The following is a 16,996-nucleotide window of genomic DNA, read 5'->3' on the forward strand; positions in this document are numbered from 1 at the left end:
TTATTTCTTGCTTTGACGTAATCATCATCATTATAAAAATAAAAATAAATATACAGTACAATGTTTGAAGAAGACTGGTTTAAAATGAACCATTGAATATTAACACAAAACCCAGTTTTTGTTAGATTATCATGGCTGGTAGAACTCTGGAAAATATATTTTGGAATATGCTTTTTACTATGCTATGTTTCTTACCAGCTGACCTCAGCTACCTGGTGTTAATTGCAAATGTTATTGGGTTGTTTATGTCACGACACAATCGCATCAATGTTGACTGGACCCAGAAGCAGACAGAGACGGAGGAAGTAGTGGAGAATGGTTTGTTATAATCCAGTTCAGGGTAAGTATCTCCAAGGCGTGATAGTGGACCGTTGGAACAAGGAATGTGCAGGAAGCAGGGGGCGTGAGCCGGTGGGAGAGATCGGCGGCGTGGCTGGAGCGGACAACGAGGGGGGGCACGGAAGGAGGACTGGAGATGAAGAAGAACACAAGGAGGGAAGTCGAATAACTTACAACAAGAGCGCGAGAGTCGGCCTGTGTACCACAATTAACTAATAATACTCTGGTGGTGGAATCGTGGATCTGGCAGGCTTATAATGCAGGCAATGATGAGTGCTGATTGAAGACAGGTGCGCGGCCAAGGTGATGCTGATTGGCGGGGAGAGAGAGGAAGTGCAGGGCACAAATCATGACAGTTTAGTTACCAAAACAAATTGGTTTAGCGTCAAACCAACTGACAAGAAACGTGTGTGGATGCGATCAACCACGGCGAGATCAGTTTTGTTTCGGGGAATGCCAACGATCAACTGCTTGAATGTATAATTCTTCACTGGGAAAGTACAGGACAACCGAGCTCAGTTGAACTGTTTCCTATTTGGTAATTCAACACCTGTTGCTGCACTCTCCCTCACACAGATCTGGATTTGATGTACTCTATTTATTTGACTTAACACATCTGTTAAACAGCTATCTTCACGAAAGAGCATGTTGTTTGTTGGTGCAGTCCTTTATCTATCTCCCAGCAGCTTTGAGGGGCCTCTAATATGATAATAATAACAGTAAGGCGACTCCCTTCACTTTGACTCGAAAAACAGCGCAGTTGCCGTTGAGCTTGTGCCCCATGGTGCTGCACCCAGGTGCTGTGATGTCCTCTTATTGAAAACTAAAAAGAGGTTGGAGCAGAAAAGGAACGGGAATGACGATTCATTAAAAATGCATCCCATGTAGAAATATTCCCGAAATAACAGTGTGACAATTTGTTCAAATCCCCGCCCCCGCCTGTGTGGAGTTTGCATGTTCTCCCCGTGCCTGGTTGGGTTGTCTCCGGGCACTCCGCTTTCCTCCCACATCCCCAAAACCTCCGTGGTAGGTTGATTGAAGACTCGAAATTGCCCGTAGGTGTGAACGTGAGTACGGATGGCTGTTTGTTTCCAAGTGCCCTGAGATTGGCTGGCGACCAGTTCGAGGTATACTGGCTTCCTCCCACATGCCCAAAACAATGGGTGCTCGGTCACTAGAAGACTCTAGATTATGTTGGTGTGAATTTCAGTGTGACTGGTTTGCCTATACTGTATGTGCCTGGCAATTGGCTGGGCAAGTACAGGGTGTACTTGCCTGCCTCTCGGCCAAACTCAGCAGAATCATTAAACCGCATAAATTATTCCTTCATTTCTTTGCGACGTGAGAAGACGACGTTTGCAGTTTGCACCAATCCAACGCAAATACTTGTGTCATTTGAATCCAGTTCACCAATCAGATGGCACAATTCGCACACACACACACACACACACACTATCAATAAGTCTGGTCAACAAACTGTTTCTTCATTCAGTCATTTGAGTAAATAAAGCCAAAAATGTTTCCGTAAGGCATGCTTTTATTGAAACTTTATTTAACCTGGTAAAAGACCAGTTGAGACAGAACAAAATAGACAAATCTGTTGCGTAACTTCTGTCACATTAAATGGTGGAAAAAGTTTTAAAATGATTTCTTTTGGTCGAAATTCTTTTGCATCACAAAAACCTGGCCCTTGAAAAGAGGTGAGTCGGCTTTATACCGTGTATCCTCTGCAGCCTTGTTCCTGTTTTCGCAATCTCTGCCTGTCGGGCACGTGGAAACAAAATAATATAAGACCATTTCTTGCCGCTGAATTTGCCATCATTTGTAATTTTACGAAGATTTTCTTCATTGTTCGTTATTTTATAAACATTTTATTTATTATGTTTGAGATGAAGTGAAATGGTTTAGCAATATCTGAATTTTCACATTCATATTTCATGTTGTTCTTTTTATTTTATTTGACGTTAATGCTGATTTAAGTGACTCACCATTTACTCAGTCCTTGAGTAGTTTTTTTTTCACTGAGTACTTTCTTACTCTCGCTCAAGCACTTATTTGGAGGACTGTTTTTTTTTTTTTTTTTTTTTTTTTTTACTTTTACTTGAGTCACGTTATTCTAAAGTAGCAGTACTCCTTCTTGAGTACAATATTTGGCTACCCACCTCTGATGATCGAACATATCTCCATGCTAAAAAAAAAAAAAGTAGCTCACCAGCCATTGCCTATTTATGGAGCGATGTCAAGCTCACGATCGAACTGTTCATGGACGAGTCCAGCAAGTGTGCATTGACAATGGGGACGTAGTGGATCCTGATGGGGATATTGCAGGGGATGACCCTTGACCCCGACCCCCCCCCCCCGCCCAGCCGCCACGTGAACCACCAGCTGCACGCGATGCAACATCAAAGAACACTACAAGGGACAGACTGGCTGCAGTAATTCCACCGCCGGGGTAAGGCTAAAAAAATAAATAACGCTTATGCGTATTTATTTTCTTTACTGCCAGGTTTAAGTGAATCGTGCACTTTAAGATGAAACTGTATAGTATGCTTATTTTGAATTTTTATTGAAAATGCAGCCGGACAGAAAAGGGTTTTAGAGGACAGACAGGGTGGACAAGAGGAATAGGGGTGCGAACCACACGCAAAAAGAGACTCAGAGCTGCGGAGAACGTACGAACCTTGGCAAGACAACGTGGATTCTACTTTCACATGGAGGCATCACTTCATCACAAAGTTCCCGAATTACACTTGTCGATTACTGTGTAGGCCTGTGGATGTGTTGCCGTGGACACCTCGTCCAACACAAATACCTCCCCACCGCCGCCATGTCGACAACTTCGCCGAGCAATCAAGTACTGTATGTGCCGCTTACCAGACGCAAACGGCGTTTGCTAATGCTACTGTGTATCAGACTGCCGATCACAGCAGTTGAACTTCAATGTTGCATTTCCTAACTCTGCAAAACCAAACAACTCCGATGTAAAACTTCCCAAAAATAATAGCTAGGGTCATTTCCATTGAAGCCAATCACAAGCCCACATGTATTAATTAACATCATCACATTCCTGTCACTTGTCACCCACTGTACGTCCTCAAATGTGTCCGTGTCCATGAGTTCTTGTTAACGCTCTGCTAATATATCTTTGGCTGTGCTTGGAATTGAGTGTCATAAAATATGTTGACTTTCAACTGTATTGCCTATGGTTAATTGACCGAAACAGTCCAAGAGAGATGACGTCATGAAACTCATCAGTGAGTGATAGGGATCAGGTTTGCAGACTGTACAGGAAGCCTTTGACAAGACAGTGACGAGTCTGCGTATCAACAGGAAATGGAGTGGCTGGGACTTTGGTGTGGCCAACACAACCCAGAGCTGAACATGCTCAAAGCGGTAGAGAAGATTGCGGACTTCAGGAAACATGCTTCGCCACAGCTGCGCCTTACGCTGTCCAACTGCACCGTGTCACCTGTCAAGACTTTCAGGTTCCTGGGAATTACAGTTTCTCAGGACTTGAAGTGGGAGACCAACATCAACTCCATCCATAAAAAGACCCAGCAAAGGATATACTTACTGCGGCGTCTGAGGAAGCACGGCACAGGCGCTGTTGAGGCAATTCTACACAGCAGTTATTGAATCAGTTCTGTGTTCATCCATCACAGTCTGATTTGGTGCTGCCACAACAGTCAAGGCTGGTGAAAAATTTATCGGTGCCCATCTACCCACTCTTAAGGACTTAAGGCACGCTGCTAGGACTAAAACAAGAGCACACAAAATCCTCTTGGACCTTCCACATCCTGGTCACCACCTACTCCTTTCCATCAGGTAGACGCTATCGAACAACGCAAACTAAAACCAGCAGACATTCCAACAGGTTATTCTCTCTCGCTATTAACTTCTTAAACAACTTCTTAGAAGTCCCAAGAGTAGCTCGTGTGTTAGCTGCTCGGGCTTTGAGCCTGCTGGTTAGCGCACTTGACTCTCAACCCGGGGGACGGTGGTCACATGGGTTTAAACCTTGGGCAGAACCGTGCAAGGTTTGTGTCAACACAAATATACAGCAGAGTGTGAGTTGAATTTCCCCTTGAGTGATTATAATGAATTATTACATTTCAATTAAATTTACAATCTGGAATGTTTGGCCGACTCTCTGGCTTTGTTTGTAGTGAATGCGGATATTTCTGTAATAATACTTTCTAAATGATTCAGAACGAACGCTGACAATTACGTAATGTACACAGCATGAAGAAAAAGATGGGGTTCATTTTTTTGTTTCTAATCACATTTGTGACCATTTTTGAGTCAGTTCACCTCAGCTGTCTTTTACTTCATCCCGCAAGACACTCAATAGCCAATTCTCCACTGCTTGAAAATAAAAGTGGCTACACTCATTCGGCTGATGTGTCATCTACTTTGTGGCAAACAATTCTGGGAAGTAGATACATGAGCTGAGAGGCGGCAGGAAGGATAGGAGTTAATTTTCTTCCTCTACCGTCATGGGCTCCATGTCCATGTGGGTATAGAGAGCGAGAGAGAGAGGCTGGCACACCAGCTTTCTCATGTACAGGGGGGTGGGTACAAGCAGGACGTGCACGAAATCACACACTCACACAAAAGCCAACCTTATACCATTTACTACGAAACTATTCACAGGTGGTAATTCCCACCAATATCAAGCCTCCTAACGATTCACCGATGTGAGTATTGTCCTGTGTCACACTGTTTTACTTTGATAGTCCTTCACTGTCTTAGTTCCAGGATTGTGACCTTTCACACAATGACCTCGATGACATTTAGACAAACCAGAATAATCCGTTTTTCCAAAAGGTCCTCCCATTTTCCATTGTTTTGCGATATTGTTCACTTTGCGCTGTGACTATCAGCCCCTAAACATATTAGGTTTAACGGATCTGGCTGGAGAAGAAAGCAATACACGATATACAGTGACGTGCAAACATAGTTGAACCTTTGTACATTTTCCACGTTACAGTCACAGATGTATTTTGTTAAGATTTCATGTGATAGACCAATACAAAGAGCCACATCATTGTGAAGTGGAAGGGAAATGACACAAGGTTTCAAATATTTTTCCAAATAAAAATCTGAAAAGTTGGGTATAAGAAAGTATTCACCAAACCAAATGTCCATAGAAATTAGCAATTGCAAGTGATAGTGTTTTGGGGTACTTGGCAGATCTTCGGACTGACATTTTTGCCATTCATTCTTTGCAAAATAGAGGAATGTCAGTCAGATTGGGTGGAGAGAACACTCATTTTCAAGTCTTGCCACGGAGTCGAAATGGGAATAAGGTCTGGACTTTGACTGTCTCAGCCATCATTGCAGAAGTTGAGGTGGACAAATTGTTCATGAGTAAGCCAAATGATCATTCTCTCGTATTCAACTGCCTCTTGCCAATCGTGGCCTACGAACTAAACTATAACCAAACTGTCAATTCTGTTTGAAATAAAAGACAATTACAGTAAAGCATAAGTAGCCAGATAATTAAATGTGCAACAGAAACACTGAAGACAATAAGTGAGTAAAACGTTTGTTTTTGCCAGAAAGCTTATTGTAAACAAAATGGAAAGGATGAAAAATGTTTGGAAGCTTTTCTTTATTTCTTTAGATATTTAAAAAAACAAATATTCCGATGACAGCCTCTTACATTTCCTTAGTTCTCCATGAAAGCAGGAAAATTGTTCCCGTGTTTTAGGAAGAAAAAAAGCATTCATGGAGATCAGTTTGGACTGAGGAAAAATTATCAACATTTTTGCCCATTTTGATTACGTTTTAGACCACATACCACCCATGCGGATGCGGTCATTCCAAAACTTGATCTTGGGTGACTGGGACCAATTTGATCTGAAAATCCTCTGAAGTCCACCAAAACATCAACACATGAGACTAGCTCAGTCATTCCCAAATACTGTATATAGTTTTCATTGGCAGAATAAGTGTGTCAGAAAATGAGACTATAAAAACGCAAATTAAGAATCAGTCCAATCCACTCATTCTGAACTTGAATGTAAACAAGTGTCAGGGATCTGATTCATACTACTGTTGTGCCACAAGCGACAAAAGTGAGCAATGGGAGTCTCAAAAATTCCAGTTTGTACCTTATGACACAGCATTTTACAAACTCCAATGCAAATGAAGTTGGGATGTTGTCCATCCATTCATCCATTTTGTTCCGCTTATCCGAGGTCGGGTCGCGGGCGCAGTAGCTTAGGAGGCATCCTAATCAGATGCCCAAGCCACCTCATCTGGCTCCTCTCAAAGCTTCTCACCCTCTCGCTAACGGAGTGCCCGGACACCCTGCGGATGAAACGCATTTTGGCCGCTTGTAACCGTGATCTTTTTCTTTCGGTCACGACCCACAACTCGTGACCATAGGTGAGGGTAGGAATGTAGATCGACCGGTAAATTGAGAGCTTCACCCTTCGGCTTAGCTCCTTCTTTACCACAACGGACCTATACAAAGTCCGCATCACCGCAGACGCTGCACCGATCCGCCTGTCGATCTCCCGTTCCAGTCTTCCCTCACTCATGAACAAGACCCCAAGATACTTGAACTCCTCCACTTGGGGCAGGATCTTATCCCCGCTTTGAACGTCTCGTGCTGGACCACCTCAAGAGTGTCACAGGTCCCCTGCTGGACCCCCTGCAGTTTGCCTACCAAGCGAACAGATCTGCGGATGATGCAGTCAACATGGGACTGCACTTCATCCTAGAACACCTCGACAGTGCAGGGACCTACGCGAGGATCCTGTTCGTGGACTTCAGCTCAGCGTTCAACACCATCGTCCCTGAACTCCTTTCATCCAAGCTTCTCCAGCTCAGCGTCTCACCTGCCATCTGCCAGTGGATTTACAGCTTCCTGACGGGCAGGACACAGCAGGTCAGGCTGGGGGAGGATTCCATTACAACAAGCTGGCAATTTTTTGACTTGAGTTCGTTGTCACATTTCTGTGGGACCAATTATGTATTACTCGTGCACTCACTGTAGTTGTCTCGCCATGCTGCACTATTTGCATATACTGGCCACTCATGCCAGAGTAGCATCTGCTCCATTTGCACACTGATTGAGGAGTATCCGTAACATTTGCACAACCAACACTGTCCCAGATTATCGCACTCCTCGTCACTTTAAACCGCATACACTCCTTGAAGTCTAAGCGCCCTTTCCACAATGGTCATTGCACCGGACTATTGCGATATTAGTCATTCGAACTGCTCTAAGTGCTAGAGGACTCTGCATCTTTTTGCACAATTGTTTTTTGTCAATGTCTTTATGTCTCCAAAGTGTTCTGTAAATTGACTGTCTGTTGTCGTACTAGAGCGGCTCCAACTACCGGAGACAAATTCCTTGTGTGTTTTGGACATACTTGGCAAATAAAGATGATTCTGATTCTGATTCTGAACTGGAGAGGGCACTCCTCGCATTTCTGACTGAGGACCATGGTCTCAGATTTGGAGGTGCTGATTCTCATCCCAGCAGCTCATCATTAACATCAGGAAATGTTAATGTGAGTGTTTGGGTGCGGTGAGTGATCTTGCCCATAAAACTGCCATCTGCAGCATAAGCGTTGCAGTGGCCTTGGTTTGGCTGGTCACCGAAGCTCGTCCTCAAAGTTCGCGGTGGCGGATCCTTCCGCCGATCTCCGTCCAGGTCGCGATCCAAAAGCCTTTTGTCGATCTTTATGGCGAGAGCGATTCGAGTGTCCAAGTCGGTCGGCAGGTCTAGTGGGACCAAATGATCCTTGACGGCGGGGGATAGTCCTTGAAAAATGCACCGAGTAGTGCCCTGTTATTCCACTGACTCTCAGATGCTAGAATGCGAAACTCAACCGCGTAATCTGACACCCTGCGCTTGCCTTGTTGTAAGGTGACAAGGGAGCGGAGCTGCCTCACGATCTGGTGTGGAATACTGAAAAACTTGCTCCTTTAGAAAAGATGCCCAAGAATGACACGCGGCGGAATTGCTGCCCACGCCTCTGCACGACCAGTCAGGTGGGAAATGACAAAAGGGATATTTGCCTGCTTGGTGGGGAAGGCAGCTGCCTGCAGCTCAAAGTGGAGTTTGCACTGAGTGATGAACGTCTTAATATTCCCAGAATCTCCAGAGAACCTCTCCGGTCGAGAGAGCTGTGGGCAGACAGCAGCGGATGTGGCAGGTGGCTGCATGGTGACTGCTTCACATGGAAACGGTGGTACAGTGGTGGCATTGGGTGCTGTGTCAGCTGGTTCCTTCTTCTGAACCATATTCATAGTGTCCTGATGCTCTGACAGTCCCTTTAGATGAAGGTGGAGGGCAGCAAGCTGCTCATCCTGTTTCGAGATGCGTTGACCCTGCGCTTGAAGGGCTTTGCGCACCGGGTCTGAGTCTACTGGGTCCATGTTATGGCCAGTTTGTTCTGTCATGAACGGAACAAAGTACAGGACCCAACATGCACGACTCCAATTCAAATGGACAGTTTCAAAAAGAGAAGTTTAATAAACTGGCAGAAGTCGGTACACAGGCAGGCAATCCGAAAAGGCAATAGTATCCAAAAAAACGTGAGGCAAAAAGGAATGGTCAATTATCAGAACAGGGTCTAGGCTTACTATGAGTCGGTGACGTGGAAACAAGGAATGCTGGAATGTGACAACAAGGTACAACGAACTGGCGACCAGAAAGAATGAGACACGAGGTTAAGCGCATGGGGTAATTCGCGCTCTCAGGAGCAGGTGTGCACGAGACAGGGGGAAGACAACAACCATAACACACACCCAGGACAGTTACATGCACTGAGGAAATGAGGACATCTTTGCAACTTTTCAATCCATCCATCCATCCATTTTCTGAGCCGCTTCTCCTCACAAGGGTCGCGGGCGTGCTGGAGCCTATCCCAGCTATCATCGGGCAGGAGGCGGGGTGCACCCTGAACTGGTCGCCAGCCAATCGCAGGGCACACACAAACCAACAACCATTCGCACTCACGTTCACACCTACGGGCAATTTAGAGTCTCCAATGAATGCATGTTTTTGGGATGTGGGAGGAAACCGGAGTGCCCCAGGCAGGGGGAGAACATGCAAACTCCACACAGGGGGGGGGGGATTGAACCCCAGTCCTCAGAACTGTGAGGCTGACGCTCTAAACCAGTCGTCCACCGTGCCGCGCAATTTTGCAATCATGGACCCAATTAAGCAAACAGCAGAGCAATCCTCATCGTCATCATCGTTTATAGTTTACATCTCATATTCTGTTATCACTGCCTATTGCTTATTATAATTAGTTATCGCTGCTAATATCCAGCTTTATTCACTGTCTGTCACACCTCTGCTGTTGCAGGAGTATTTTGACTGAGTGCATAAGAATGTGCTGATGGACCAAGGCTCCAGGGATCCCTCGTAATAACAGTCACATTCCTCTTGGCTACTGACCAGCAAGGAATGGAATGCAATTAGCACCTATTAGAGAGAGCCGCCTCGAGAAGGCTTGTCAGGCTCACTGGCATGGCCCTCATGGAATGCTTCGAACTAACCAGGACACTCAAACACACCCACACAGCATCATTGTACATCTTTTGGTTGCTTCTTAAGACTCCTCCCATTTAATATCAACAATGCAGCCAAGATTGCCCCCACAACGTCCAGAGCCTCTGATAACAAACAACCATTCGGACTCACATCCACACCTATGGGCAATTTAGACTTGTCTTGTTCATGAAAATAGATAATAATGTTGAGATATTGCAAGCATATTTTGTTACCAAACGGTCATGGTCTGTGTTCTAGTTTAGATTGAACGTAGTTATGTTTTCATGTTTTCCTGTGTCCCGTGTTGTTCATGTCTCGTGTGATCATTTGGTCCCTGCACTTGGGTCCTCCATTTCCTTGCCTCCGAAAAAAAAAAAAAAACCCATCGTGACACAAACACCCTTTTACAGTAAATTGAACAATAGCTGAACAAACTATTATCCTTGACTTCTGATTTTAAAACTAGTTATCAATCCATTTGGTGTGTATATGTTATAATATGATGAGGCAATTGAACATTTATATGGTTCCACAGTCATAACGGATTGTACCTAGTGGAGTGACAAACACTGAATTGAAATTTTCTGGAACATATTCCCCTAAAGTTGCACAAAAACATTTTTCAAAAAATGCCACATAATGTAAATTGAGACATCAGCGTACCACCTGCAACTTCAGCGTAGCTCATGAAACCTCAATTCATTGAGCAGCGGCAAATTATTAACTCAGCATATTTGTTTGTTTTATTTCATTTTTTTTTTTTTTGTTCTTTGGCTTTTTGTGACATTTTACAACACTTACTGCAAAAGAAGGACAAGTCTCAAGAAATGGTGTCAAGAGGAAAAATATACACGGTTCGTAAGGGACATTCAAAGCAATAAGAATTTTACATTTTAAAATAGTAATAGTATTCTTATATTATGTTAAAATATGACTTGACATAATAAACATTCTCAAGTAATAAATGTTTTATGACGGCAACAGTGTCATCCTGAGCTAATTCTATGACAGTTATTTTCGATGGCGAAAATTGTTGAATCGGAAATTCAAACAAATCAGTTTGACCCACATCACGGAGCAAATAGCCTTTGAATTGATGTTCGATTGTCCCCCCCCCCCCGGGCGGCACAGTGGACCACTGGTTGGCACACCCGCCTCACAGTGCTGAGGACCCGGGTTCAAATCTGGCCTCGCCTGTGTGGAGTTGGCATTTTTCATAGCTTGTCAAAATGACCATGATCCATCTGAAGATGCTCCTGCAACACGTGTTGTATACTTTGCGAAGTCAGTGGCTTTATGTCATCTGCCTTCTATTATGCAATCACAATAATGAATCATGTGCTTTCTCGTACAAATGTTGATTAGCTCCAACGGACTGCTGAATGCTCGTTGAATTCCTGTCAATTTTGCTAGTTCCAAAAAAAAACCCCTGAACAACAATGTACTGTAGATTCTTTGCCAAGCCATCACTGATTAGCAAGGATGGAAAGAAGTTGACAATCGCATCTGGTAGTGCTTACTTACCCAAGCCACAGCAAGCATATTGCTTTGGATCACTTAACATCAGGAGCAGAATTCCTGACAATGTAAAGAATGTTGGGAGAGAGTTGGATTTAAGAAAAATCAACATCTGACCCCATGCCTCAAAGGTTCGGTATCCTTGAAAAACTATGATCTACGGCAACTGGCTGGCTGCTACCCATATGCTTGTCATGTAAATCATGGGCTTGTCTAGGTCAAAAACATCCATCACAGTTTTTGAGCTCCCTTCTGCCCACGTCGAACCATTCTTTGAAAGGCATTATCATTTGAGATTCATGTTTATTGTCCATGCAGAGCTACATGATAGTCCAGCAAGCACAGCTTTCCAAAACCTAGAGTTGTACTTAAATAGCTACACAGCGATCTTAATCTGGAAACGTGCTCTCCTACATAAAGTGATCCAAGTTAGACATAGTGTTGAGCAAGCCACTTGGTAAATTTAGCGAGCTAGGTTAAAAGTTGTTTTTTCATTCATGCAGCTAACTCTACACTGAAGCTACCTACCAGAGAGATGTAGTAAGCTAGGTTACGATAAAACAAGAACGGTAACAAAACTGAATCAAAGCTACTTCAGATGGGTACAGCACTGGAGCCTCTTTCCAAGAAAAACTACATTTTCAAATTATGTAATCGTACCATGAGGGTAGAAATGTGGGTTTCCTCCCACACCCCCAAAACATGCATGGTAGGTTAATTGAAGACTACAAATTGCCCGTAGGTGTGAACGTGAGTGCCGCTGGTTGGTTGTTTGTATGTGAAAATGGATGGATGGATCAATCCAATGTCTTGTACTAATCCAGTGATGGCCCTTTTAATATTAAAATAACTGAACAGTGTGCAATACTGTAAGTCATGTATAATAGTTAATCTTTTAAATGTTGCTCTTTTTAAGTGATCAAGTATCAAATGAGTTATTTAAATAGACCAAAACAAATGAGTTTTGTAGAGAAAACTGATATGTTCCATCAAATGGACGAGATGCATTTAAGGTTTACAACCGGCTGGGGAAATGTAGCTTGTGTGAACCCTACCGCATTAAGTGATCACGAAAGTAGCTTCCCTACTGAAAAGCTATTTGATATTGAAAACTACTAAAACTAATACCGCGACTTGGAAGGCTGCTAATACCCAACACTGGTTAGACAGTAGTGTACACACACACACACACACACACACACACACACCGGTGAAGGTAGAGTGAGTCGTAAATGTGACACAGTGCACAGAGTTGTTAAAGAAATTAGTTAATCTGCAGGCAGGGGTCACTCAGTCACCTGTAAAGAAGTTAAATGATGTTCAAAACAAAGAGGCTGCTGACAGGGATTAGTTAGTGTCAAGCTGACATGCTATGGAAGGCTGATGCCCAATGCGTCTATGTACTGTATGTGTGGGTTCGTGCGTCTCTGTGGCCCCTTTTTGGATTGCATCCAGTCATTCCAGTAACTTCTTACTGATGACACAGTGTTTCAGATTGGGCTTGAGAAATAAACTTGACCCGGACGCGGGTTCGAATCCGGCCTTGCCTGTGTGGAGTGTTCATGCCCCCCCCCCGCCGTGCCTGATTGGGTTTTCTCCGGGTACTCCAGTTTCGTCCCACATTCCAAAAACATGCATGGTAGGTTAATTGAAGACTATACATTTCCCGTAGGTGTGAAAGTATGTGCGAATGGTTGTTTGTTTGTATGTGCTCTGCGATTGGCTGGCCTAACCCTAGTGAGGACAAGCGGCATGGAAAATACATGAATGAATCTTAACACTTGAGAGAAACAAGAAGGCCTGACCGTTATTACGGGATGAATCCCTTTGACGCCGACGGCTGTTTAGATGAGAATGTACATCCAGTCATAGTCGTCCTCTTATCTGTGGTCAGGTCACAGGGGAAGCGGCTAAAGCAGGGAAGCCCAGACTTCCCTCTCCGCAGCCACTTTTCCAGGGGGATCACGAGGTGTTCCCACTCCGGACGAGACCCATAGTCTCTCCAGCGTGTCTTGGGTCTTCCCCGGGTTCATTTCCTGGTGGGATGTGCCCAGATTACCTCAGACAGTTAGTTGTCCAGATGGCATCCTAACCAGATCACTGAGCCGCCTCATCTGGTTCCTCCTGCATAGTTGTTTCCGTGATCTTGGTCTTTTAGTCAATACCCACAGCTTGTGACTACAGGTGAAATTGAATTCAGATGGTAAATCAGGAGCTTCACTTTTCAGCTCAGCTTCGAATTCAACACCACAGACTGATACAGAATCCGCATCACTGCAGCTGCTGCACCGATCCGTCTCTCGATCTCCCGCTCCATTTTTTTCCTCACTCATGAACAAGCTCAGGTTACTTGAGGCAGGATCTCACACTCCACAAGTTGGGGGTACACTACTCCTTCCCGATGGAGGACCATGGTCTCAGACTTGGAAGTGTTGATTCTCATCCCCAACCACTTCACACTCGGCTGCAAATCACTACAGTGAGAGTTAAAGATGCTTGATAAAGCTAACAGAACCACATCATTTGCAAACAAGCCATACAATCGAGGCCACTAAATCAGACACATTCAATATCCTTGATGTGCCGAGATATTTTGTCCATAAATGTTATGAACAATTTAGGTGAGGCCTTGGCTCGGGCTGGGCATCGTTTGAGCAATTTGAGCAATTCTGGTCCCGATACCGGTTCCTTATTTTGTTTCTGGTTCCAAACAATTCTCAATTCCGAATCTTTTGGGGGACTGAGTCAAAAAAAGTTTGCATGGTTTAAATAAAGGGTGTCCAAATTATGAACATCCATTTTCTTAGCAGCCCGCAGCACAAACTAAAATGAACATTTGACCTGAGGTTCTTTATAACCAGTATCAAGATCAAACCTATGAACTAAAAGAAAATGCGTGTGGAACTCACCCAATGGACTTAATATTCATTAATTAATGTTTCAGCTAAAAGTTAAATATAGCATTGTTAGAATTTGTTATTTGGGACTGTTTTATCACGTCAAATGGTTTATATGTGCAAGTTTGGACTTTTTGGACCTTTTATTTTGAAGGGTACGCACCGGAATTCAGCATTTTGGCAAGAAAAGTAACTTCACACGGCACTGGTGATCTTTTTTTTTAATGGATGGAACCAAATGCGATAAAACATTGATTGTGATACTGTGAGACATTCATGTGCAGTTTGTCCCAATTCATTGTGATGTCAAGTTGCTACTGTGAAGTTTTAGCTCAATGTTAAGCTTTTTCTCTCTCTCATTGGTTCTTACGTTACTTTGAAGACTAAAATAAATGCTCAAAACCATCAGCGTAAAAGTGCAACCAAGCGTTTACCTTTGTAATGAAGACAGCCTATGGAACACACATTGACGCCACCCCCCACGAGCTGATAACCTTCGCATTCCTGCCTTCTGACCCTCAACGAGCCGGTCTGTTTTCACAAGACACAGGAAATGTGGTTTATATCACCTGAGCCATAAACTGCTCAAGAGTCTTCCCCCAACCGTTCTTACTGGTTTCTCCAACATGGACCTTTTTGAACAAGAACTGACCTAATGACCAAGAATACGGGAAACCCCCTTTTCAAATGTGCCAGTTTGGGACAATTGTTGAACAATGGAACTTTACCACCCCCTAGTGGTGATTAGAGACACTGCCTGTGGACAATAACATGACATTGAAGAAATCCCACGTTTGTAACAAACCTTCATGAACATTCTAAATGTATACCTTGATGTAAGTGTCGTTAATGTGTCAGTTTTACAGGAGACTTGGAGAACTGTTTCTCTTGATTTGAAGCCAAACAGTACGAAATGATGTTGCATTGAACGATTAGCGGGTGATTTGCCAAGACTAAAGTTTAACAATCATTTCATATGCTTGATCTATGCGTGAGACAGTTTCAAAGTTGGGAATCGTTTATTTGAATATATGCTGAGTCTCAACCCATACTTAGTGCGTAGCTTACGCAGATGGAACAACATTTAACATGGAAACCCCAGTCGATGGGTGTGGTCTTTTTCCCCCGGTAGTTTTCATAAAACGTTCTCTAAAATTCCACCTCCTGTGTGTGTTTGAGTCCTGGAATCGAGAACTTTTCTTTCACCGGCTTTCGCAATCTGCTCAGTTTTTTCTCCAAGTTACTCACCGAAGGGGCGGCTGCAGTCTGTGATGCATGGAGGCGAAGGTGACGAAGGGAGAAGGCATCCATGTGAAGCTCCGCGAGAGAGGATACAGATTTGACGTTCCCGTCGATCCACCTTCAGCAGTTTTGATTGTCCTTTGCAGTCACAGTTTGTCCTTTTTTGTAGCAGCACCAAACCAGACTGTGAAGGGAAAACACTGGATTTGAAGGTCTCGATGGTTGACACAGGGCAGTTGGACAGCGTGAGGGGCAGCTGTGGCAAAGGATGCCTACTGAAGTAGAGAGAGAAGCGCAGCGGAGAGAGGATGCAATCTTGGGGCACCCTGGGGCTGCTGGTGTAAACACTGACGAGAATGAAAGATGCGAACTCACGCGGGGAGTAGAATGGCTTAGAGTTCAAAAACAGCGACTCTAACTCCGGGCTGCAGTGTGTGCTGCCTGCACCTCAACACACCCGGCTGTCAAACTCCTGAAGTTTGCAGACGACACCACAGTCATCGGCCTCATCAAAGACAGTGACGACTCGGCGTATCGACAGGAAGTGGAGCGGCTGGAGCTGTGGTGTGGCTGACACAACCTGGAGTTGAACAAGCTCAAGACCGTAGAGATGATTGTGGACTTCAGAAGGCACCCTTTGCCACAGCTGCCCCTCACGCTGTCCATGTGCCCTGTGTCAACTGTCGAGACCTTCAAGTTCCTGGGAATTACAATCTCTCAGGACCTGAAGTGGAAGATCAACATCAACTCCAACAGAGCATGTAGTTCCTGCGGCTTCTGAGGAAGCACGGACTGACACAGGAGCTGTTGAGGCAGTTCTACACAGCAGTCATCGAATTAGTCCTGTGTTCTTCCCTCACAGTCTGGTTTGGCTTACCCACCCTTGAGGACTTGCATGCTGCCAGAACTAAGACAAGAGCATGCAAAATCCTCTTGGACCCTCCACATCCCGGTCACCAGCTCTCCCAGCTCCTTCACTCAGGTAGGCGCTACCGAACAACGCAAACTAAAACAAGCAGACATTCCAACAGCTTCTTCCCTCTTGCCATTAACGCCGTGGGTTTGTTGTCACATCTCTGTCGGGACAATTATACTTTACTCGTGCACTCACTGTCGTAGTCTCGCCACGCTGCACTATTTGCTTATCAATTGTTGACCTATACTGGCCACCCGTGCCTGAGTAGCATCTGCAACATTTGCACTATCGACATTGTCCCAGATGATCGCAGCACTAGTGCATCAGTTTCTTGAAGTTTCTGCACCCTTTGCACAATGGTCATTGCACCGTACTATTGTTCTATTAGTCATTTCAAACTGCTCTAATTGCTAGAGAACTCTGCATCTTTTTGCACAATAGTCAAGAAGAAAAACATTTAAAACATTTAAAAATTGTAATTGCATTACCACATTACTGGTAACCTTTTATTGCTCAGTGACTGTTTTTATGTCTTCATATCCCAAAAGTATTCTCTGTCAATTG

At 44.2% G+C, this 16,996-nt stretch overlaps 2 protein-coding genes across 3 annotated transcripts in view; both read right to left on the reverse strand.

Moving 5' to 3' along the window:
• LOC133468302 (gap junction Cx32.2 protein-like) overlaps positions 1 to 15,617 on the reverse strand; it is a 69,418-nt gene extending 53,801 nt beyond the window's left edge. The window contains exon 1 of the mRNA XM_061754053.1: positions 15,523 to 15,617. Within this exon, the coding sequence (XP_061610037.1) occupies positions 15,523 to 15,585 (63 nt within the window). The 5' untranslated portion in view covers positions 15,586 to 15,617. The remainder of the gene's footprint in view (positions 1 to 15,522) is intronic.
• Positions 1 to 16,996, reverse strand: part of mcm9 (minichromosome maintenance 9 homologous recombination repair factor) — a 138,078-nt gene that overhangs the window by 51,968 nt on the left and 69,114 nt on the right. Inside the window, exon 15 of one of the 2 annotated variants that reach the window (XM_061754051.1) lies at positions 15,566 to 15,700. The exons of the other annotated variant lie outside the window; for it this stretch is intronic. Coding sequence (XP_061610035.1) covers positions 15,637 to 15,700 — 64 coding nt within the window. The 3' untranslated portion in view covers positions 15,566 to 15,636. Of the gene's footprint in view, positions 1 to 15,565; positions 15,701 to 16,996 lie in introns of those variants that run through there. 2 annotated transcript variants of the gene reach the window in all.

This window comes from Phyllopteryx taeniolatus, chromosome 18 (genome assembly GCF_024500385.1).
Source record: "Phyllopteryx taeniolatus isolate TA_2022b chromosome 18, UOR_Ptae_1.2, whole genome shotgun sequence".
In the NCBI taxonomy this organism is placed as follows: domain Eukaryota; kingdom Metazoa; phylum Chordata; class Actinopteri; order Syngnathiformes; family Syngnathidae; genus Phyllopteryx; species Phyllopteryx taeniolatus.